Below are 25620 nucleotides of genomic sequence, written 5' to 3'. Positions count from 1 at the left end.
ACCACATCATAGCCAGCGATCTATGCAGGCTACAACCTCAGGAAATCGTCCTTTGCTTCCTGTATAAAAGTGCACAGATCTTACCAGCAGAGTTACTGAGTACATGCATGTGTATCAGTGTTGCTGTTCTTTCCATTAGTCAATTACACCCTTATTGGCTGCATACTATTTCTTTCTCCTTTAATTTATCTGCTGAGATCCACTCCACAACAGCTGCTAGTCTCCTTTTCAGAGCTCGGTGAACACAGGCTCTATCTGATTACACTGCACGCACACGAGCACATAAATCCCAAAAACTGTACCCTGCAAGCCTCTATCCACCCCGAGCTCAACCTCGCCGTGACTGAGTTACACTGCCGCGGCTACAGCGTTCCAGATGCACCTCTGACTACAAGCAGCACCCAGCACACGTGAGCACCAGCGCCCCTAAATCTCCACCGTCCGAACACAACTCCGAGAGCCCGAAACGAAGCGGGGCTCCTGTTCGGTGTTCTCCACACGCTGCCGGTCCAGAGTCCCTGCGGGACGCCTCGTCCCGATTAATCACGCGGGCCTAGAGCCCCGCCAACTGACGAGGAGTTTAGCCTCTTTAAAAAAAAATTTTTTTTAAACTTCCAGCTTCCTGCGTTGTGCTGAAGCCTCTTCCTCTGTCCAGAGATAATACTGACACTGGAATGCCAACCAGCAGCTCTGCTCAGACGTGGTCGGGCTCGTTCACAAGACGTTTGTTCCCCGTCGAGCGCCTGACGCCAGAGACGAAGGCAGCTCTGACGCCGATAGCATCCGATAGCACGCAGGCGAACAGTGAAGGACGCTGGGTAATCGCAAGGTAAATAAATCTATAAGACAGGGCTATTTATGGCTTTAACAGGCAGTGGAAAAAAAGTGAGATGGAAACATTTTAACCACAGGAAGAGTCTTATCTTACGGACTATCTAGGCTCTGTAGATCCATTATTGCATTACTTTAAAAAAACAGATGGCAACATTTTCTGAACAAGCTGGTAAAGTGGTGAAACCAACTTTGCAGAAGAGGACCAAACGAATCCCAATGACACTGAGATAATTAAGAGAAAGCATGAGCGAGACACAGGATAAAAAAAAGAGATGTTAAATCTGTTCACAGATAAACAGAGCTGCAGCTGTGCGTGTGTCCTGTTTACACAGGAGGAAAAAAAGGCGAAGAGGACGATGGAGAGGAGGGAGGGGCCTCAGTGACTTATGGGAAATCTCGTGTGATCTAAAGGATAGCAGTTACGAGGGAATGCCGGCAGCACTCATCTGATGAACACAATGGAGCAGTGTCCCGAGCACCTCTAGTGCATCCGCAAATAGAAGCAGGAAGTACTACGCCTCTAATTTGGGTAAAGAGAGAGCAGTCGGAAGGGTATGGGGGGAGGGGGTAAATGATAAGCAGAGGGGAAGGAAAAGGGGGACATTTCAAACGGGGAATGAAAGACTACCTGGCTGGTGAGACTCCTCAGGTTCTGTTTGTTCTCCTCCCTCTGATGGTCCATGGTCCTGAGCGCTCTGCGTGTGTGTTTCACTCACACCCCCATCCTCCGGCTGCTCCTCCGCTCCCGGGCCGTCCCGCGGAGCGCCTGTGTGCTGTTCGGGCGGCCCGCCGGACTCGTCCCCCTCCCCGGCCCCTCCCGCCGGGACCACCGGTCCATGTGTCGCTCCTGACTCAGCAGCAGGAGCACCGCAGTCCTCAGGGATGTGTGTGCTGTCTGTGACGCATGTCACACACTCCGCCCCTGTCTGAGCTGCTCCTGGGCCCTCTGTACCCTCTCCTGCAGTCTCCTCCTTCTCTGCAGCTCCTCCCTCTGCCTGCTCCAGCTCTGCGCCTCCCTCTGCCTCCTGCTCCACACCTCCTCCCTCTGCCTGCTCCATAACTACTCCCTCTGTCTCCTTCTGTTCAGCACCTCCTCCCTCTACCTCCTTCTCAGCACCTCCTCTCTCTGCCTCCTTCTGCTCCGCACTTCCTCCCTCTGTCACCTCCTCCACTGCATCTCCTCCCTTTGCCGCCTCCTCATCCGCACCTCCGCCCTCTGCCTCCTTCTGTTCTGTGCCTCCTCCCGCTGCCTGCTCCTGTTCTGTGCCTCCTCCCGCGGCCTCCTCCACACCTCCTCCCTCTGAATCTACACCTGTCTCACCTGCTCCACCAGCTGAGCTGTCCTCCTGAGTGGAGAGGTGTTGGGGCGTGGCCTCTGACATGGCTGTTTGTGTTTCCTCTCTCTGCCCTGCTGGGGCCCCGCCCTCTGCGGCCTCCTCTAGCCCGCCCCCGCCATGCCGCAGCTCTGAACCCTCACCTGTACCCTCACACTGTTCTGAAACCTCACCTGTACCCTCACACTGTTCTGAAACCTCACCTGTACCCTCACACTGTTCTGAATCCTTACCTGTACCCTCACATTGTTCTGAGCCTTCACCTGTACCCAGACACTGTTCTACACCCTCAGCTGTACCCAGACGCTGTTCTACACCCTCAGCTGTACCCAGACGCTGTTCTACACCCTCATGCTGTTCTAAACCCTCATCTGTACTCAGACACAGTTCTACACCATCAGGTGTACCCTCATGCTGTTCTACAACCTCATGCTGTTCTGAACCCTCACCTGTACCCTCACGTTGTTCTGAACACTTAGCTGTATCCTCACGCTGTTCTGAGCCCTCACCTGTACCCAGACACTGTTCTACACCTTCACCTGTACCCTCACGCTGTTCTAAACCCTCACCTGTACCCAGACACTGTTCTACACCTTCGCCTGTACCCTCACGCTGTTCTAAGCCCTCAGCTGTACCTTGACGTTGTTCCGTCTCGGAGCTGCAGCCTGTGTGAGTGAGGGAGCCGGACTCTGCTTGGCTGGGGGCCGTCCCAGAAGGCAGAGCGGGGTGCGTGTCAGACAGGGGACTGTCCCCCTGGGACGGAGGGTCCGTGTGCGGGGGGCTTTGGTTCGGGGCGGGGGAGAGGGACGCCCGGACGGACTCTTCCTGGGCGTGGCCCTCGCTGCCCTCCACAGGGCGCGGCTCCAGTCCCGTCGGCCCGCTGCCACCACTGGGGTCGTGTGAAAGCCTGGTGCTGTCCGCAGCCCCGCCCGGCACCGCCTCGCCCCCCTCTGCAGCGGCCAGGCCCGTCCCGTGACCCGCCGGCAGATCTCTCAAATCCGCAGGAGCGGCAGAGGCGTCCGGCGGCAGGCTCTCTGACCCGATGACTGCAGGCGTGTGAGAAACGCTCCCCAAACTTTCACCTGTCCCAAAGCCCTCAGTCTGTGTGGGGGTCAGGATGACCGGACAGTCAGAGTCTGTCCGTGGAGCGGAATCCTCTATGAGAACGGAGTGAAGCGTGTGGGCAGAAGTGCTGTTTATGAAGGCAGACTCCAGCGTCTGCTCGCTAGTCCTCGTCTTGCTGTGGTTTTTGTGGTTGAGGGTGACGGCCTGGGTCAGGGAGCCCGTCTGCGGGGAGAGGCGTGGCAGGGCGACGTCCAGCAGCTCTACGTACTCCCCCTCAGGGTCAGTGTCCCCCGCCTCGCCCTCCGGCTCCCCCCCGCGGGTGGCGCTGCAGTCAGTCTGCGACCGCGCGCGGTCCCCGAGGCTCCGCCCCTCCTCGCCGCCGCCGTCCCGCGGTTCGGCTCGGGCGTCCCGCGCCGCCCCCCCGGCCCCCGGCTCCGCGCCGCCCTTGGCCTCGCCGACGAACTCGGGCCGCACCACGTCCTCCCAGGGCAGGCGGAAGACGTGCCCGTCTCCGGCCAGCAGGCAGCGCTCCAGGCCCGCGCCCGCGCGCTCCCGGTTGACCTGGTCCAGCCAGTCCATGGTGAAGATGGAGGCGTGGCTCACCGCCGGCACCTCCAGCTCCTCCACATCCCGCCCGTCCCACGACAGGCTCTTCAGCAGCACGCGCGGGCCCTTCCTGGGGCACGGCGCCACCTGCAGGTAGAAGTCCCCGGGCCGCAGCACGCGCCGGTCCAGAGGGCACAGCTGGACTATGACCTTCTCGCGCACGCACAGCGGCCAGCCCTCGTGCCGGAACAGGAAGCCATTGTAGGGGAACTGCGGAGGGCACAACAGGAACGCTGTCAGAGCTACGCCCTGTCCCGAAATAACAGCACCAAAAAACACATCTCATTCAAATCCGCCATTTCCTCTGCTGCAGGCAGCAATACAAATCTGGGAGCTGGTATTTGATATTTCATACTTATAAACGTGCTGTGTGCACACGGCAGATGTGGAGACGCATGACAGGCCAATTCATTACAACTTTAAGACTCATGTCAAATTTGAAAGTTACGATGCATTTGTAAAATTGAACTATATACTGTGGAGAACTATATAAAAAACTTTTCTTCTTTTCTCCTTGCGAATGCAGAATGCGTTCACACAACAACAGCCTTGTAACCCCACCGTACGGAAAAGAGTCACCAATTACAGGCATCCTGTGCAACTACAGGCGTGGTAAATAACAAGGGTTTCATCAAAGGCTCAAACCGGGGCCACAATTAACATTTCTGGGATGATATTCGGTTTATGCATTTCTATGAATAACCACATTAAGGAACACTGAGCGGTTTCTGTAAAAAGCATGCGTTAGTGCATGACTCAGGGAACGAGGCCATCTCAACCACCAGTTTCTGAATTATATTTAAGCAGACAAAGGTATGCTTTCATTCGCTTAATTATTCTTCTCAGAGGAAATGCCTTAAAGGTTTTCTTTGTAAGCGGATGAGAGTGGGTCTTTAATACAGCCTCACAGGGGATGTGACTGAGAAAGACTCTCTGCCCTTCCAGCCCATTTTAACTGAAACAAACGCACTGTTTTATTCCGCCAGCAGGACTTTTCCACAGCCAAGCGCACATGGGTCTGACCACCCCTCCGCCACTTACTGTAGCATCTATCTCCTGTGCCTGCTGAACGTCATGTGAGTAAGTGTGCCCAATCACAATGAGTTTCGCAACCTCAAAGTGACTTCAGGAGAGTTAAACCTCAGAGAGTTAGAGACACCAAGAGAGTTGGAGAGACATTGGGAGAGTTGGAGAGACATTGGGAGAGTTGGAGAGACTTTGAGAGAGTTAGAGAGATTTGGGAGAGTTGGAGAGACTTGGGGAGAGTCAGAGAGACATCGGGAGACATAAAGAAAGTTTAGGAGAGTTATTCGACTTCAGGAGAGTTAGATACTTTGGGAGAGTTGGAGAGACTTGGGGAGAGTCAGAGAGACATCGGGAGACATAAAGAAAGTTTAGGAGAGTTATTCCACTTCAGGAGAGTTAGATACTTTGGGAGAGTTGGAGAGACTTGGGGAGAGTTAGAGTCTCTAAGCTGCCACTCCTAAAGAAACTCAAATAGTTCAGACATGACGAGGTGCGGGACAGAGGCCTGGGTGGAACAGGCAGGCACAGGTGCTCATCTCCCCTGTTTCCCGTTACCCTCGTGCTTTGGGGAGGGGGGCTGACGTGAGGCTGCCCCGTGTCAGGTCCAGCACTGCTGTACCAGGCCCAAATCTGACCCAGAGCTAAACCTACACTGACATGACAGGGCCTGTGCACTCCAACACTAATGATCCTCAAACAAACTGAGTGATTTCGCCTTTCAGTCAGGGCGAAGGGCGGAGCGAATCTAAACCCCGCCCCGTTGGTGACTTGCATGAGCTTGACGGGGTCAGTAACGCGTCCGTCTCACGTGACAGCTTCCCCGTCCCTTCGTGTGTCTCAGATTCCCTTCGGATCAAAGCCGGAGATTAGAAACCTGCCTTCAGCCTCCTCCAGTCCGATCGGGGTCAGCGAGTCCTGTCTGTCACCCGCGACTCCACACAATGCTCTCAGCCCCCTGGAGTTCAGAGCTGAGCTTAATGCACTTCACGCTCCAGAGACGCGTCCGCACAGCTCTAAAGCCCGCAGTCTACAGACACTGTCTTACAGGCCTAAGAGGTTTAACCCAGCACACCATTGTCAAACAACAGGTTTATTTCAGCCGTTCTGTAATGAAGTCAGCCGAAGCCACAAATAAGTCCGTAAGTCTGCCAAGTCACAGTTAGCGCCATGTAGCCCAGCACAACATCATCTGTGTTACCAGAGTGTTAAAAGGGGGAGAGTCCAGAGAGTGTGTCACAGGCTACCCTTACAGAGTGCACGTAGGGTGACACCCTCAGCACCCCCGGCAGGGGCCCACTGAAAGCAGATAAGGGGTCACGGGAGGTACCCCCCCCCCTTCCCGCCAGGTGAAAAAAGCGGTTGATGACAGCGCCCACAGCTCTTCTGCCACGCCGCAGAAAAGCCCGCAGGAGCCTGTGAAGCCAGCGCCTCGGCCCGTGAGCACACAGGGAGGCTGCTGCTGAGGAGGCGCGCTGGTGTAATGTAAACAGGCATTAACCACCTCCGCTCCGACCACAGCGGCAGTCTACAGGCAAAACCCTGTCCGGGTCAAGTGGCCAATATAAATAGCTCCAAGCGGAGGGGGGGGGGGGGGGGGGGAGAGCGCAGTGACGCAAGTGTGCAGGCCTGGGGGGGTAGAGAGAGAGAGAGAGAGAGAGAGAGCCCTAACTAAAATAAAAAGCCGTGACAGAAACACCTGGGTGGTTTTATTTATTTTTTAAATCTCAGTCCTAGTGTTTGCCTGGTCTCGGTGCACTCAGAGGAGGGTGGGGGGGGGGGCTGGGCAGAGGAGTGGGGGGGGGGGGAGGCGGCGGTACTCACGCAGGCGTCCTGCTGGATGCACTGCAGGATGTGCTTGGCCGGAACCAGGAAGTCGATCAGGTAGCGCAGGCCGTCTCCGCGGTACGTCCCCTCCACCACGTCCAGCACCTGGCAGAGCACGGTGGCGGCGGTGGCCTCAAACGGCGGGTACAGAGCCGCCAGGGCGTTCTGGACGCAGCTGTCCAGGGATTTAGAGTCCTGCGCAGGGGGGACGGGACACACAAGAGAGCGCACGTCAGCACCGTTTCCCCCCCCCAGCGTCACCGTTTTACACCCACCTCCCCCCCCCCAGCCCGTCTCCAAAAACACAAAACACACGAAACCGGAAAGGAAACGGCTGTTCTCACAGAAGCGGGTCTAATTGGCCGGCGGGTCCGGGGGGCTCGGTTAGGAGGGAGGACCCTGTGTGAAACGTGACCCCTCTGGGAGTCTGAGGCCTGTTAAAGATATCAGCCCAGGCCCGAGCTCGTGAACACAAGGCCAGGGGGGGCTGCACAAGCTGCACACCCCCCTCTGTCAGACTGTGAGGCATGTGGTTACACTCTGCCCTAAATACAGGCGCCCCCCCCGGGACGGGCCAGTAACCCAATGACAGGGTCAGCTGTCTGAGAGCATTACCACCCCCCACCCCACCCCCCCCACTCTGCAAACTGGCCAGATGCAGCTGACCAACAGCAGGAACAGCAGCCACAGCAAGTGCAAACCTGCAGTACACTTACAGTACAGCACCCAGCATTACAGAACTTAACCACCGTTATAAAGCATTACAGCACCCAGCCACCGTTACAAAGCATTACAGCACCCAGCCACAGTTAAAAAGCATTACAGCCCCCAACCACCGTTACAAACCATTACAGCCCCCAGCCACCGTTACAAACCATTACAGCCCCCAACCACCGTTACAAAGCATTACAGCACCCAGCCACAGTTAAAAAGCATTACAGAATTCAACCACCGTTACAAACCATTACAGCCCCCAGCCACCGTTACAAACCATTACAGCCCCCAACCACCGTTACAAAGCATTACAGCACCCAGCCACCGTTACAAACCATTACAGCCCCCAACCACCGTTACAAAGCATTACAGCACCCAGCCACAGTTAAAAAGCATTACAGAACTCAACCACCGTTACAAACCATTACAGCCCTCAACCACCGTTACAAAGCATTACAGAACTCAACCACTGTAACTACAAATTTTGAAACAGCAGCCCAGCCCATATGGGGCTAGAATCAACATGCTGAATGGACACCTGCTAATATCTGCAACTTAAGAAGACATACAATATCCAGCTTCAAATCAGGCCAAAACTGAATGTAAACATTGAACAGGAAACATATGCCACAATGGTAATGATGGAATGTGTCAAATGGCACACATTTACTATGAGTTATTATATCTAATAAAGAAATCATTGGAAAGCAGTACTAAAATGGAAATATTTTCCCAATACAAACTAGACTTTTTAATTAAGGTACTAAAAAGTGTTCAGCACAAGGCAGCACTGGAACTGCCAGAATAGAAAAGCAGGTCTTTGGGACATCTCTCACACAAGGCTGTGAGGGAAAGTCAGATCCATAAAAACAAAATGACAACACAGTCAATTTTTTAAATAAAAAAAAACATACAGGCAGAAATGCAAAGGTAGACACCACAGAGACAATTAAATGCATCCAGAACAAAAAGCCCTCATTGTCTTATATTAAGCTAACAGAACTAAATGAAAGCAGGTTATGCATACATTACAATCAATCACTTCCTTCTTTTAAATTATCTGGACCAATCAGCGCCTTCGGCACAGCTCATGTCAATAAACAGCCGTGGCTGAAAATCTCCGCTTAATTATTATAATGGCCTACAAACACACTCGAGATAATAAGAATCGGCTCCGTGGCACGGAGCAGAGAAGATGTTTTCTTTGGGTTAATTGCAGGAAGTAGTTTAAGGCCGGTCAGCGCAGTCACCCAATATCACTTTTTTTCTTTCCTCCCTTTTTTCTTTCTTTCTTTCTTTTTTTTTTCCAGAGGGTGCAATTTATCGCCGGCCCGTATTATTTCAGATGGCGTGCCATGAACGGGGGGGCTGCGGGCCGTTCCCAGGGAGACCGGGTTACAGGCCCTGATACTGCCGCTGCGCCGGGGGCTCTGCTTCCTCCGCGAGGATGAGGAGGAGGGAGGGGGAGGGGGAGGGGGGAGGGGGTGGAGGGGGGGAGGTGAGGAGAGAGCACGCCTCCCCGGGACGGGACGGGACGGGGGGCTTGAGCAGGAACAGACCCCCGCTTCTCCCGCGCAGGTGTGTCCCGCGCAGACGCTGTGTTCCAGGACGGCGCCCCTGACTGCACCGTGACCCCCCCACCCCCGCCCCCGTCTGGCCTTTGAAGCTGCCAGGACATCTCAGCACACTTTAATAAAGGTATTCCGGCCTGCTTCTCACTTCCTCACTTCCTCCCGCTCCCCCCCCGAAGCAGCGCTGCTGCCGCCTTTGACACTGTCAGCCCGAGGACTGCTGCCCCAGAACCCGGACCCTGGCACTGCCGACCGGTCAACCGATACCCCTCACGAAAACAGACACGGGCGTCCTATTGCCCCTGTGCACTGACTGGACGGAGAGCCCAATAAGCGCTCACGAGAAAAAGCGTTTCATTTTTAAGATGAACGATAATACCAAGGTCTTTCATTTCCCTCTCTACATAATTAAGTACCCTATTTAACCACCGGGCTTTAACAAATGAATGTGATTAGAGCCCAGGAAAGGACGGAATCTGGTTTATTCAGCAGGTACATAATTATCTTCCAGGAAAGTGCAGGCATTCATCTTGCAGTGTCAAGAGGCCAACGCCACCCTGGAATGGTGCGTGGGGGCCAGGTCGCGCCGATGTCCCCCGTGACCGCCCCGAATTGGGTGCCAACAGAGCATCCATCACACACTCAGAAGGGCCCCACGTACGGCAGACTCCCGCCCTCCAGGGACTGTGTCTAATTTCCATGGCGACCAAACAGGCCGACGTATAAAGCACAGGATCGTTAGCTCTGGGTTTTAGCCCTTCCCTGGACTGTGCAGGAAGCTAGAGAGACACCTTTTTACAGAGCTCGCCGCCAGTGCTCACTCAGCCAATCAATAAACACATCCATGTCCCCAATAAATACGTTCCTGTTCATTTAAACATTCTTGTACAGATGCATAGAATGGACTACTCACAGATGGGCTCTGTTCACTTGTATTGCCCAAGGATTTTTATTAAAGCATGAACAACTAATTTCATAGGGTGTTACGATGAACAAGTCCTTTAAAGATGTTTTTGTCCATTTCAAGGGATGGCACAATTAAGCTGTGGATAAATAAATATACAATGGAATAAAAAAACAGACCAAGATTAACATTTTCATTCACTGAGAGACAAGCAATTATGCAGATGTCGGGTCTCTTAAAAATGCCACTCTGCTACTCCAGAGCAGTAAAACTACTCTGTCCAGGAAAGGCTTTTTAGCTTAATTGCACAGGAAAGAAAAATCAATACGCTGCTTCTCTTCCAAAATCTGAGGAGGCAAACATATTCAGTTGGGCAGAGGAGCAAAACAGCATGAGTCTCCTTTGACGTTCCAAGGAAGAATTTTCATACTTTCCTGTGTTGGTCACTCAAACAGGATACAACAAGGATATCCATGTCCAATCTGAATTTGACGCTTCTTAACCAATCCAATATCTACAAATTATTTGACACTCCAATAGTGTCGGTTGACAGTGGTATGTGCAGATCAGGAATTCTGGCATTTAGCAAAAGCGTTTTGAGGGAGACATCTTGGCGAAGCTCGGGAGACTGACTAAGGCTACCGAGCAGGGCTTGGCTCTCGCTGGCCTTCTTGCTCAACCATATTTGCGAATTCTGGGCAAATGTCTGCATACAATACCATCATCTTATGAAGAGCCGTTGCCATGCCTACGGGGTAAACAGAGCAGTGCAGCTCATGAGAAAGCGGCGCGTCTCGCAAGACCTGTTCAGGCAGGTCTTCCTCAGGGTGCCGAAACACCAGCTGTAGAGTCTGCACACGACGGCTTCACGTGAGAAAAGCTTTGCGGTGATCCTTAATCGAGCACGTCCCGCATGTCTCGGGCACAGCAGCAGCTGTCCGCTACAAAGACGTCCATTAGATTAGACGGCTAATTCCATCCCTCCTGGTTACGTTTAACTCAATGGCTAATCAATACAGGCCATCCTTTTGGGCAGCGCTCCGTAAACGTGTTTTTATTATCACTGCGACGGGACAAAATCCTAAACCGGTCTTCTGGCCTCCATTTTCTTTTCAACACAGACAATAATGCGACAAATAATGCGACAAAGAGGGAAGGGAGTCACTACAATGTGTAGCACAGCATTGGGAATTTCAGTCTCTACCAGTGTAATGTATTTTACAACACGCTCAGTTCACTGACCGTTAAACAGCAATGATTCTGTTCACTAACACACACACACACACACACACACACCAGGGACGGTCTTTCCAAACGGTGGGCAAAGATAACAAGGCCATGAAACCCAAACATTTCAGGGCCAAGATGTATTTTACAATAAAGCAAGTTCGGGCTGCATATGTAAACATATTGCTCCTGAAATGGCAGAACTGTCAATCAGAAAAAGCACTGCTTTCTTGATACTCTGGGTGCCCAAGACCTTCTGCTGGAGAAGACCAGTAATGTCTGAACGCAGGAGGACAAAGGGGGGAAGAGGGGATTTATAAACGACACGAGGACAAGTGCTACACACAAGTGCTACAGGAGCACCACTGACCGGTCCCAGTCCCTCTAACTGCATTACTCGTGTCAGCTCCGATAAATGCTACGCTAGCCAGCGAGCTGCCAGAGATTCCACAGATGCAACAACCCACAGAGAAAGGATTTCCAGCGGGCTGTCGTTCCCGACTTGTTCAAACAGAATCCTGACGTTAAGAGGACCCGTACGCCGCACAGGCACGGCTTTCTGCATTGTTTACAGTGTGACGGCAGCGACTGTTTCCAGCACAGAAAGAGACGCCTGAAATGTCCCAGACAGGCGGCTTGTGTGTTGACCAAAAATACGTTTGTGAAATTCCACAGTGCTACACACTGTGACTAAATCACGAGTAATGTGGTTTAACAGCACAAGCCAGCAATATAAAAAGACTCCATTTCCATAAGCATAAGTCACATATCTTTGCCTTTACTTTGAAAAATGCAAGTAGTAATTTTATTAACCATCTTATTTACTCACATCACTATGATTTCATACCGAGTTCATTACGGACCATTGAATGATCAAAGCTAATGAAGACGTCCACAGACTGATGTGAACTGGCTGAAGTGCTGCATGTCAGACAGAACCTCAGCTAGGCCCCAATCAGACACATACAACCACAGAGAGACCATTAACACCATGATCAAAGTCTTTTCTCAGCATAATTTCAGCCTTGAGAATGATGATCGGTTAATGATTCATTGTGCCGGTTGCTAAATGGCCAGCAGCCTCTGCCCTTATCACATTTTATGTGCACCTAATGCAGGTGCGCAAATATATTAAGTGCGGTGGGTGTGGTCATGCTTTTGCATGCATTAATAGAGAAACTGCCTCGTCAGCAAACTGCAGCAGACAGCCCGGGCTTGGGCAGCGCACACTGATGAAGACCGCTAACTTTAAAGGGACTGGCGGGGTCATTTTACGGCTCATATCTTCCCCACAAAATGAAGCAGTCGCTGACCATTCACACCTCCAAAACCATAGCCGACTACACTACATTACATTTATTTGGCAGATGCTTTTATCCAAAGCGACGTACAAAACACCGGTACAATAAGATACAATACTTAATTCGTACAGCTTATTTCTAGCCAAGAACACAGTTCAGTTCACACAGTGAACAGCGAACGACTACACGAAAAGGTGGGACATTTCCATGTCCTGTCCCTGACTCATAAATGCAGTCTACCCAGGGACAAACCAAGCCTCAGGAACAACAAAATACAGAATACAGGTCAGAAAACACCCCGTCAGAAAGGGGGGGAAAAGAAAAACAAAAAAACATTTGCATCAGGAGCATTCCCTCCGAAGTGTCGTATTGCTCTGCACAGAACGGTTTACAGGAACTGTTTGGCAGCGCAGACTGGCAAACGCAGTCAAATGGGACACACTTTGCATGGCGGTTGACACTCTGAAGTCGTGTAATTCCACCTACGTAAGAAGCAGAGCACGGCAACTCGATGAGAATCAGGTTCCCAAAGCTGGAACTTTAAACACACGTGTGCGTGTGATCTGGGAAGGCCCTGACAGACTGGGGGGGGGGGGGAGGGGGCACTGGGCCCCACTGCTGACACAGCTGTAGACACTTTGGTGAGTCATACACAGGGGGGGGGAAATGGCTTCAGGATCCATGTCAAGATCTGGCAGAATATCGCTACCGGGCTCAGCTGCATTTCCTCTGTAGACCCTTGCAATTGTTCATTGTTAAATGGACTCCGTGGAAAAAATACTGTTCGACGCCATCAGAAACGGCACAATTAACATAAACGCCAACACCGCCTAGAGCAGCAGTGGGTAAAATGTAGCCTGGACATGGTAAAAATTAAATTTTAAAAAACCTGCAAAATTCAGATTAATTGAAAGCACGGTTTACTCAAAACTACTTCCAAAAGAACGAGGTCTAGCTCTGTTTGGTGTAGGAAATCCGTAGTTGCTAGAGGTAAAATGACACGCACTGACCAGCAAGAAGCAAAATGCTGTGAATTCTCCAGTGAATGGAGATAAAGATAGTGGGAAAATGGCCGCTCCTGGCAGGGTCACCTTTAGTGTCCTCATCCTGCCCTTCCCGTCCTCTCTTTGTTCCCATTATTCCAGAAGCTTTTCACACCATGTGAGAAAGCGTTAAAAACAGCAGCCCCTCTAAGAGCTCCCTGCTGAGGCCCAGGTGTCAGAGGGGCGTCACTCAGCAGCCAGGACTATAGGACGCTACAGTGCTTCCCGATCTCCCCCCCAAACACACCTCCCTCCCCAAACACACCGCTCCCCCCCAAACACACCGCTCCCCCCAAACACACTGCTCTCCACTCCCCCCAGACACACCGCTCTCTCTTAACGCTGCGCAGCCAGGGTGCAACGAGATGACGCTTCCGCACAAGAGCCGTATCAAAAAAAAAAACAAACAAAAAAAAAGCGGTTTGTCACGTGCGTGAGGAGAACAGGACACCGCCGCGGCGACCTTGAGTTCGGCGCCGTCTGCGAAGCCTGCAAAGCAAAGCAGTGCGCTTTGACTACAGCCTTCCCTGGGCACCGGGCGTAGATTCCTGTCCACGAATGAAAGGACACCCTGCCCTTTCAAATAAAAACCCACACCTGACTGGGCAAACCAGTAAGATATTGTTCGAATTCCCAGGTCCTCTATTCAGGGGAAAAGAGGGGCTGGATTCTGGTTAGCCTAGCAATAATGAGGAGAACTCTACACCTTTTTTTACGATTCACACCGACCCCACACATTTCTTTGTGTCTCTCTCACTCTACTGTAAAGGTCAGCCCAGATTGCTCGGCAACAGATCTCCACCTGTGTTACTGCCCTACCTGTCCGGCAGTCATCATTAAAAACCTGAAGTGATGAACCACTGTTTTCAAAACGACAGTATTTCCTGTAAATTTATCTACGCTGGTGTTGTTGTCATGGAAGTAAATAAAGTTTAATCTTTCAAAATAAAAAAAGAGATAAAAATCAGTTCAGAGAAGTGCAGCAAACATTTTCCTCTATGGGGGAAAAAAGTCTTCTCTACCTGTTCGTGAGATAACGACCCTTATCTCCGACTGCAGACGTGTTTTTTCGCCCCTTTGAAAATAGGTTACAGATTTTAACGAGCCAGAGCGGAGAGAGAGCTGAAACATGAGCCGTTTACCGCCGCCGAAGAGCTCGGCTGGGTGGGGTGTTCGTCCTCCATTTTGGCAGTTCCTTCTCCAGTGGAGCAGTGTGCTATTTCAGAGAGCACTTTTCCTGGCATTCAGATCCGATATTCATGCTAAAATAAGACCGATCGAGAGGGGATAGGCTAATGCGCCTTGTTTATTCAGGGAAAGAAAAAAAAAAAACATTTTTAAAAAGGCAGCATCCTGATCTACGATTTTTTGCATTATTCAACAAAGCTAATGTAACTATGAATGACAACATGTATTCTGAAAAATCTCAATATCGATCTTCTGGGAAAAGACCCTGTTATATATTACTGTTAATTTCCCTTTACAGTTGTTTGTAACAGACACGATATTCTATTTTAAGCTGCACATCACCCTGGCTGCCAAGGGAAGCATACTTCTGAACGCAGAATGCGTTTGGCCTATTCAATGGCACTGGCACAGCAGTGGGTTAGTGAGTCAGCGTGTCGGTATGCCGTTTTTGGTGTTGTATGGCTAATTATACCACCACTGCATCAAATGTACAAGACAATACAATACTCTTCCACGTGGCTGATCGTTCTGTGCTGTCTGTATGTGAGAGAGGGGATGTCTTTTCTAATGTTAAGGTGTGAATCATTCACTTTTTCCCGACATTCACAGTCGGTTTGCATGTCAAACCTGAAACATTAAACCAACGTGAAATGCAAATGGCTGATGGCATAATTAAAAAAAAAAAATCCAGTTCCATATGCCAATTTTGCTGCCATTTACAGCATTTATTTCAAACGTTATTTTCAAAGGTGAAGGTGGCAGTCTCACAAAGCACAGCAATGTTAACTTTAGAAGTTTAGACTTCAGTCTCCAAAGTGTGTCGTCCTATCTTTATTGCGACCATATGTGTGAAAGCTCAGTTATACTGCATTGCTGTTCCTGTTCCTAATCACACTGGGAAGATATACGGTACATTACCGTGATCTTATGATCGAATGATGATATCGCACAAAGAGAGATGCCAATTATATCAGATGCACGCAAAGAATGACTCATAGTTTGGCCTCTAAACCTGTCTTTACACATCACTGCCTAATGACCAGCGTGTAGAACTCAATGAAATGCAGTCTGGATAAATCTCACGTATGCAATATAACCATTAATCTGTCCTACAGTCTAACTGGTACAGTTTCCTCCACCCCCCCCCCCCCCACCAAACTAAGGCTTCATAACAAGACTTGTGACGAAGAAATCCAAGAACGGCTCAAGTTACATTATTCAGAGCCTTGACTTTACAACGTGCTTCAGCCTATACTGAAGACCGTGGACAGCACAGCTTGGCCTTATGTTGTTAAATGTTCTTTCTCTAGCATTAGGAATACTTAACACTTTTCTTGTAGAGGCAAATCAAGCTTCACATACAGCATCAGTGGGTTCAGCTCACTCTCAAGATACTGAGGGCATTTCCTGCCTGGACACAATAACCAATCAGATTGCAGTAAGACACACGTGTGCTCCTGCAGGAAGATCGAAACCCCCGCAGCGTAAACGCTGGTGAGATGCTAGCCTCACGCATTCCCGAGCCCCAGTCAACACAACCTACAGTACGCCGCTTCGGCACGAATGGCTAACGATGCCGTCGCCATCTGACAAGACCCCGAGGTGACGTCTCCAACGTCAATATCCCACCAGCCCTCGCAGCACACTCAAAGGAGAGAGATAAAGAGGTGCACATCACAGGCACGTGAACGCACCTAAAATAAGATCAAACGCATCTGCAGGGGAGAAAGAAAAAACGCTGTCCCTATAATACCAAAAAGATGAAAGGAGGAAGGAGGAACAGAGCAAAGGGCTGACAGAGAACCGCTGGCGAACAGCCACGGGAGGGCGAATCGGCAGTGTACGTGAGGGTCACTGCCGAACCAGCTGAGAAAGAAAAAAAAAAGTCTTTCTGCTGAAGGGAAATACTTGCGGATGACTGCACCATGAGTAACAGGACCTGCCCTGAAAGAGAGGCCCTGCTGAGCTTGCCATCGCATTTGTTTTCAGTTACCTTGCTCAGGTCAGGTCTGGTACAGATTCTAGACAATCGGGCCGGGCTCCAGGGCTTTAGATGAGACGTATTTCTGACTTGCTCCGCTCGCAGTGAACGGGCAGACGAAATCATATTTGCATAAAATGCAACTGACTCCTCCAAGAATCTGATCTAATTTTCTGCAGACCAGGCTGCGAGCCAAATGAATGCAGCACACATTGAACCAAATATGCTAAATGTTCAAATGTATTTAATTTATTCCAACATTTATGCAGACGGACGTGCCAGGATAAGAGCTCTTTCTGTCCCTGAACAGCAGTTTCATATTCCCACAGTTCAGAGGAACAGTCAAAGCCCCTCACGAGAGGAAAATGCCCATCTGTTTCTTTTAAACTGAACGTCGGGTTTCTTCCGACTTTTTTTTTTATCCATGTGAAATTAGGAAATGAGCACTCCCGAGACTTCAGGCAGTGCGGAGCTGAGCGGCCCACTCCTTCAGAAGCGCAGGAGGAGCGATCAGCGCCGCGGTGCAGCGCTCCCTGCCCCTCACCGACCCTCCCACTGGGCCCAGCGCGTAACGCTATCCCCCCCAAACAGCTGCGTGAAGGAGCGCTCACCGCTGCAGCTCAGAGCCCGTTCAGCAGGGTCCCCGCGGAGCCCAGAGGACGAGGGGACACACCCCGGGGGCCGTCTGCAGAGGCCCCTGCATGCAGAACTGCGCTACGCTAGCACAAAGACAGAACGCCGCAGCGCTAGCACGCATGCACAGCGCTAGCACACAGACCTCCAAAGCACTAGCACACGGAACTCCGCAGCGCTACACGCACAGCACTAGCACACACGCGCAGCGCTAGCACACACATGGAACTCCGCAGTGCTAACACACACACAGAACTCCGCAGCGCTAACACACACACAGAACTCCGCAGCGCTAGCACACACACACAGAACTCCGCAGCGCTAGCACACACACACAGAACTCCGCAGCGCTAGCACACACACACAGAACTCCGCAGCGCTAGAACACACACAGAACTCCGCAGCGCTAACACACACACAGAACTCCGCAGCGCTAACACACACACACAGAACTCCGCAGCGCTAACACACACACACAGAACTCCGCAGCGCTAACACACACACAGAACTCTGCAGCGCTAGAACACACACAGAACTCCGCAGCGCTAACACACACACAGAACTCCACAGCGCTAGCACACACACACAGCGCTAGCTCACGGAACTCCACAGCGCTAGCACACACACAGAACTCCGCAGCGCTAACACACACGAGTAGCAGCTGATCACAGTCCAGCTCCCGTGCCTGTGAATGAACACTCACTCTACAGTCCTGCCTGGGAGTCTGAGAGTGTTTCCACTCTGAAAGGCAGCAGGGCTGAGGGACTGCAGCAGGCTTTCCCTGCCTCACCAGCGCTGAACACACACACACACTCACTCACACACACACACAAACACACACACACACACACACATACACACACTCACTCACACACACACACACACACACACACACACTCTCATACACAAACACACTCACACACACACACACTCACTCACACTCACACACACACACACTCACACTCTCATACACAAACACACACTCTCTCACACACACACACACACACAGCAGCACCTCAGTGCTGGGGAAGCCTCCCTACCCCCCTCCCCCCTCCCCCCTCCCCGCTCCAGCTCCTGTTGAGGTGAGTCCATTAACACCTTGTTCCAGCGCGGCGTTCACACCTCTGCAAACTCTCTCAAAGTGAGCCTAGCCAGCCCAGGGACTCACCATGCTGTAGCGTCCGTGCCCGAGTTCTGCAGCGAGCCCCCCTCAGTTTAACCATTTTCCCCTGCGCTCGCGGTATCCGTGGCTGCGCTCGCGGTATCCCAGTCAGCCTTGGCGGTATCCTGGTCAGCGCTCACACTCCCTTCAAACTGCGGGTCTCTGCTCTGGTGCTGGCATTGCTGTGAAGACTGCAGCAGCAGCAGGGCTCGCGAGGTTGGGCCCGCCCCCCGGCCGTCCCCCTCCCCTGCCCTGCCCTGCCCCCCCCTCGTCCCTGCCCCTCCCTCCCTCCCTCTCCACATGCTGCTGGCTGGGGCTCCGGAAGGGGGGTTGCCGACAGACGAAACAAACGCGCCTCAGTCCCCAGCAGGGAGGGAATTTGTGCGCAAAGGAAACTCACAAACCCCCCCCCCGCCACGGCAGCCGTTTCAATCTGAGCATGTAAACACGACTCGCTGAAGTCATTTACACTGCTCCGCAGTCAGGGGTGCAGCTTTCATTCGTAAAATTGTGACTAGGCCATTGTGTCAAACAGTCCTTAACACATTCTATACTTATGTTATTTTTCCAGTCCAAAAAAAAAAATGCATCATATATTTTTTAATTTTTTAAAAATCCAGCCCGCCCTCTCAAATAACCCAAGGAATGATCATATGAAATATGCAAATCAGAGTTGGGCAGAGGTGGAGCGACGGGTTTTTCCCTGTAAAGGCCGGTCTGGCGAATGGCGAAGCGGCTCAGGTCAGCTGATGAGAGCACACGGACGGGGTGGGGCGGGGCTGCTGGGTAAAAACGCACAGCGGGGCGGGGCCAGGGCTGGGCTGGGCTGGGCTGAGGCTGAAAGCAGCGGCTGCGCTCGGCAGATCGCCGTGGAGAATCGAGCTTTGATCTGCGGAGCGTTAAACGCGGATCCTGCAGGCGCGTTTCACACACGGTAACGCACGCGCGCACGGGGGCCATGCAGCGGCCACAGCGCCTCCTGCTGTGCGTTCTCTCTAACGGCACAATGACAACCGCGCACAAAGAGCAGTTCTGCTCTCTCGCAGACACCTGGCGCACTCCCACAGGGCACAAGTGCACGTTGCTAAAACCACAACTTAAATAAACACACTACGGCGCAGCTCACCCTAATGCAAGAGCCCCCAATGCACACACACTCAGCCAGGGTTCAACTCAGTACGACAGGAGAGCGTCAACACACACACACACACACACACACACACACACACACACACACACACACACACACACACACACACACACACACACACACACACACACACACACACACACACACACACACACACACACACACACACACACACTCGCATATCAGTGTGAACGGCAGCACACTGTCGAGGCATACACAAACACATGCTGATGTAATTACACAGGGCGTGTGCGTGTCGACTCAATGCACACAAACACAAAAGAATGCACAGTCAAAAAAAAAAAGAAGAAATACTGCATCTGTACGCATATGCAGTGGATGACTAGTTAAACACAATCATTTGTCCTTAGGGAAACCCTCTCTAAAAAATGTTTTAAAAACTCCAGCACAAGCTATTCGTGGCCATGGCCAGGGAGACTCGGTAAGTTTTTAACCCTCCTTCACCCCCCCTCGCCCCCCAGCCACAGTGGTGAGTGAGGGAGGAAAGGAGGTCAGCCCTGAGCGGGGTAATCTCTTTGGAGGGGCCGATTTTGAGGTCGCCCCCTTATGTACCGGCCCCCGCGTTTGGCCCCGTTTACTCCCGGGTTCCCGGGGCCACAGCTGCAGCCGTCAGTCCGAAGGCTGTAAACTCTTCCAGAGTCTCACCGCAAAACAGACAGCAGGGCCAGGCAAACTCAGACCGCAAAGGGACAGCAGGGCCAGGCAAACTCAGACCGCAAAACAGACAGCAGGGCCAGGCAAACTCAGACCGCAAAGGGACAGCAGGGCCAGGCAAACTCACACCGCAAAGGGACAGCAGGGCCAGGCAAACTCACACCGCAAAGGGACAGCAGGGCCAGGCAAAGTCACACCGCAAAGGGACAGCAGGGCCAGGCAAACTCACACCACAAAGGGACAGCAGGGCCAGGATTAAACCTGGGGTGTCCAGGCTGGACCCGGCCGTTCCGATTTACCAGTCCTATATGCTGGAAAAAACACGTGGGTCTGGCCGGGGTCCAGAATTTAAAACAATATTTCCATGTAAAAATCTGTTTGCATATAAATCGATACGCATTCAAAAACACGGGGAAGGATCACATGGATTAAAGGATCAATGCGAATTTGCATTTATAATCCCATAAAAATACAAAACGTTATTATAAATCTGTCATCTTGCAGGTAAACCACAACTAATACCACAGGACTACAGAAGACAGCAAACCTGAGATCGCGTGCTGCTCACCCTTTTCCAAGAAGAAACATCCTGAACTGAAGATTAACACGAGAAAGCCACCAAAACAATCAGTTTGCAGGTAATGAATGACTTAACGAGTTTCACCCAGTTCATTATCATTCCCAGCATTCCTCATCCCTCCCATGTGACCACAAAACAAGCTCCATCAAACCGCGCACGACAGTGGCCATTGATCACATCCCCGGAATGTTCTGGAAATAAACACTTCTAAGCCAGTGTGAAGCAAGGCTTCAGCTCACAATGGCCCCGATTCACACATCAGACAAGGCTAATATTTTATGAGCCCGGTATGGAAGCTCAGGCTTACTCTACACTGCAGTGACATCACTGAGGAAGACGGAAAGTAGTCACAGCAATGGCCTCTTGAGACTGCCATTATCGAAAGGCACATAACCATTCCGACACAAGTATGCAAACAACAGTTAAGTGCTGTACCAGGAATTCCACAGCAGAGTTTACAATGTGATTTTACAGGGGAACTGGGCAAGGGTGCAATTTTCATGTTTTCCTTGACAGGAGAGGATTCCTGTAGAAGGTTCTCACAGATCACTGCTCTGTCCAGATGGGCTGAACCAATGGCACTTTGACACTGCATTTTTCAAATATGATAAACCGGTAAACAACCCACTCCCTTCATATACAGAATCAAACGTATGACTTAAATACATAATACATACATAAAATCTGAAAAACAGCACAAACTGACAAAAGGTCAATTGCCAGTGATTTTACAGACTGCCATACGCGAGAGGAACATCACTGCAGCAACAGCTTTATGATAAAACCACATGAATCAAAATCAGATCAAAACTAGTTGCTTTGTATAGTGCTTTTTAGAGAACTGGTGCATTATAAAATAACAAGGAAAACTGAAAAAAAGAAAAAAAATCTGACCTGAACCCCCAAAAAGCAAGTGAGGTAAAAAAAAAAAAAAAATAAATAAAAATAAATAAATAAAAAAGAAAGAAGAAACTTCCCTGTGAGAAGAAAAAATACTCAAGTGATGGCGAGCAAAAACTCCCTGAAGGGTAGAAATCTTGGCTATAGAGGAGAAGCCCATCCTCCACTGGCCAGCCCGGTGTAAAGTAGGGCCTAGAGGTAGAATGCAAGTGACAGGAATGTAATAGGGGATCTACCACAGCGAATAATCAAATCGCACGATGGTTCTCCACTGGATTTTATCAAGGGCCTTACAGCTCTACTTAGTCAGGTGGCACGACATGAAAATTATGGACAGACAGGATTTCCACTAATGTTTTGGATAGCTTTGGATTATCCTTTCAAAATACCTTAAACAGCTGCACTTGCCTGACTTGACGGAATATGCCCCTTGCACAACATGCAAAATTACTTTGTTGACAAGCGCTGTACACCAGTTATCATTTAAATGCAAATTATGAACAATTACAGTCTTACAGCATCCCTCAAACGATTCCCAAAATACGTTCATGCGTAGACGTGCAAGTGTTGGCGGTTTCGCGACTGCAGCCGGCTTTGGCCACTGCTTGCTCAAGTCGCATTCCCACCCTAAATCTACAGATGTAAAAAACAACACTTGTCACTTTAAAAGTGATTGGCCAATCCTACTTCACATGTTAATACCAGAATGCTAGTAAAACGCAGAAGCTGGAGACACATGCCCAAAAAATTTCAACGAGGCGAAGGGTAACTGGAGACAACTCAAAGAAAGAAAAAAAACTATTTGAGTGCACAACTTTCTATTTTCTTTTTTTCCTAATACCTGAAGACTAGACATTTGCCAAGTAAACAATTGTTCTTATCCTGAATAGGTGACCTGCTACATTACACTGCAATCCGCTACACCTATTATTGTGAGACTTCCTGTTCCTGCCAAGTGTCATTGTGATCCAAACTGCGCTGGAAACTGACTCAACTCTTCGATGACATCAGAGTTCAAGTCTAAAGGAAGCCGAATGTGTCATTATGGGACATCCGAGTCCGCTGGCCGTTATTGTCCACGTGATTCTGACGCATTGTTACACAAGGATACAAGAAACTGTTTACGCAACTCAACTGACCCATTTCAGGACGAATATGGCTGTGGGACAATGGCGCTGGCAAAAGCAGCGAATCCACAGTCAGAAAGATCACGCGCTTGCCTTTCTGGTTTTTCCATCAAACACTCTCCTGTGTCTGAAAACATAACATGATCACTGTACTCTGTAGTCCAACTGCAATACAGTGACTGGCACTTATTAAAATCTACTATTCCTAAGAACACAATATTTTGATCTCTATATTTTGAATCTCTGAACTCTGTGGGAGAGAAGTGGCCTGATTCAATAATAACAATAATGATAATAATGGTAATAATAATAATAATTAGGAAAATGTTTCTGTGCACTGAAAGTCTGGGTGCATTCCTGCATCATTCTGGCTGTCCATCACGTCTGATAAGGCACACACTGCACTGCTGAGGGGGTGCCCAGGGTTACAATCACAGAAAGGCTAACGAACCACCGCTAGCGCTAGACTGCGAGAACTGGGATCAACACAGAAGCGTTCACCTGTAGACCAATCAGAGGCAGAGGTGAGCGCTGGTGAGCGTATCGTGGGAATGCGAGCGGGAGATGGCAATCAGCAGCCACACAGGATGGCATTTCTGCCTGGGGCAGGGGGGCGGGAGGAGGCTAGCAAATACCTCCGCGGCAACTCCAGGCCCCTGGCCTGAGCCAGCATGGGGCAGGGCCCGTAAACACATGCATTAAGTGGCTAATTGTGCATTACAGGCCCATAAGGACAGCAGAGAGATTACACATCCAGGCCTGGGGGATCTGCGGCTGCATTCTTAACACCGCGCTTTACTCTCGTTAATCTGCGCTGGAGACCCACTGCATGGCATTTTACTGGGGGGGAAAAAAACATTTCACACGTGGACATAATTTACCAGTAAAATTCTGCAAAATTCCATCCGCCATTAATTTCACATCCTTATGCACTTTTTGTTCTCATGGATTTTGGTCGAACAGTCAGATCTGGCCAATGGCAGTCCACTTCCAGGGAGAGACACACTCCCGGAATACTGTGAGGAAGCAAGCTCAAGATAGCACACAGGCCTGTGCGTTTTTCAGGGCATAAACATAACTTAATATCCTCAGGACTATTTTGGTTTCTCATTAGTCAGACGCACGCACAGGCTATATGAAAGATGCCTTATGGAGCTTTACAGCAGCGCAAGTGTGCGCGCACGCCCCTCGATGCCCGGGGATGACATCACCCTGTAGACCAGGATAAAAACAGTGCAGCACCAGACATCCTGTCTCCTCGCCAGCTCTCAGCTGCTGCCCCAGAAGTGACTGTCCTCTGGCAGCGCCATGAAAGACATTCTTTGTGCTGGCTCCGCCCGACAACCAGAGCCCGGCGCATAGGCCGCTGCCGCATTCTGAAGGACCCGTGTCAGCCAATAGCGTGCCGTCCCCAGTGACTGTGAACAATGTGTACGGAGAACACAAAAGGAGGACAAGGTGGTCTGATGGGGCACTTGAGTTCAGGGGATTTAATGCATTTCCCCCCCTTTTTTTCCCCGTCAATGTAAAATGCCACACATATCTATACGTCTGCACGCACCGCCACAGCTTCTGCTATGGATTTGGGAGAGCACAGACAAGCACGCGATGTCAGCTTTTGCTTCAAGACCACACGGTTGCTCAAATGTCAGGTTCACACAGACATGAGTGAGAGGAAGATGCTTCATGTGCAGCTAAACCGGCAGATTTACAGACACCCAATCGACCAGAACGGGTCGCTGGTGCGCAACAACCTGCTATCAGCCAGGCCACCTGAAACCCTCCCACCCCTGGGGCAGCACTCCAGCCAACTGTGCGTCACCAAGCACGGGTACCAGCCAGTCAGCCCTGGCACAGTCCACACCAGATACACGGGGCTAAATTAGTCAATACTGGCACAGTCTGGATTCCACACCAGACACAAGGGGCTAAATTAGTCAAACCTGGCACAGTCTGGATTCCACACCAGACACATGGGGCCAAATTAATCTATACTGGCACGGTCGAGACTCCATACCAGACACAAGGGGCCAAACTAGGATGAATTCATCATCTAACAAATGTCAGCCTCCATAACCAAACTGATAAGAGATAATAAAGTCATATGGTTTTCTGAATGAGATAACATATTGTGTGTGAAGGAACATACATGTAGCCTAAACCCAGTTCAAGTAATCTACAATCTTCTGAAAAGCAGATCCAGATGTGTGGCCACTCTGTGCTGGTTATCACGGCTACACAGAAGATAAACATTCCAGCCACTTCAAAGAAATCTATTTGTGAGACAAATACACAGAACTGCAGGTCGGCTGAACAGAAATTATCCATGCATTTTTGCATGTGCACGAGCAGAAGGCAAGACACACATTCCTGCTTCACTTAACTGTGACAAGGGCAGTTGAGTATGTGAATGTGTACATTTTTGTAAACAGTTTTAGCTTTTAACCTAGCCAATAATTACGTGGCACTAACTGCAGTCTGGATCAGGTTCACCCCGAGAGAAAGCCATGAGCCTGTGGACCATGCGGTGCTCTGGGCCAGTGTGGATTCAGAACAAGGTAATGGGGCCCATGCAAGCACTACCAAGCAGCCAAGCAGCACACCGGGAAGAAGATACTGTGATGTCATACTGTATAATGCCATTCAGAATTCAGAATCATACTGTATAATGCCATTCAGAATTTAGAATCATACTGCATGATGCCATTCAGAATTCAGAATCATACTGCATGCCATTCAGAATTTAGAATCACACTGCATAATGCCATTCAGAAC

General features: G+C 50.6%; 1 protein-coding gene across 5 annotated transcripts in view; it reads right to left on the bottom strand.

Moving 5' to 3' along the window:
- plekhg4 (pleckstrin homology domain containing, family G (with RhoGef domain) member 4) overlaps positions 1–18589 on the bottom strand; it is a 58610-nt gene extending 40021 nt beyond the window's left edge. For 3 of the 5 annotated variants that reach the window (XM_035396699.1, XM_035396701.1, XM_035396700.1), the window contains exons 1-3: positions 18420–18589; positions 6687–6884; positions 1463–4049 (exon numbers count right to left, since the gene is read on the bottom strand). In XM_035396699.1, coding sequence (XP_035252590.1) covers positions 1463–4049; positions 6687–6884; positions 18420–18422 — 2788 coding nt within the window. In that variant the 5' untranslated portion in view covers positions 18423–18589. The remainder of the gene's footprint in view (positions 1–1462; positions 4050–6686; positions 6885–18419) is intronic. The other 2 variants (XM_035396702.1, XM_035396703.1) reach the window with 2 other exon arrangements.
- Between the last annotated feature and the right edge of the window lie 7031 nt (positions 18590–25620).

This window comes from Anguilla anguilla, chromosome 16, assembly GCF_013347855.1.
Source record: "Anguilla anguilla isolate fAngAng1 chromosome 16, fAngAng1.pri, whole genome shotgun sequence".
Lineage (NCBI taxonomy): Eukaryota > Metazoa > Chordata > Actinopteri > Anguilliformes > Anguillidae > Anguilla > Anguilla anguilla.
Note: the sequence above shows the minus strand (reverse complement) of the source record. Positions and strands in the feature narration are given on the sequence as shown.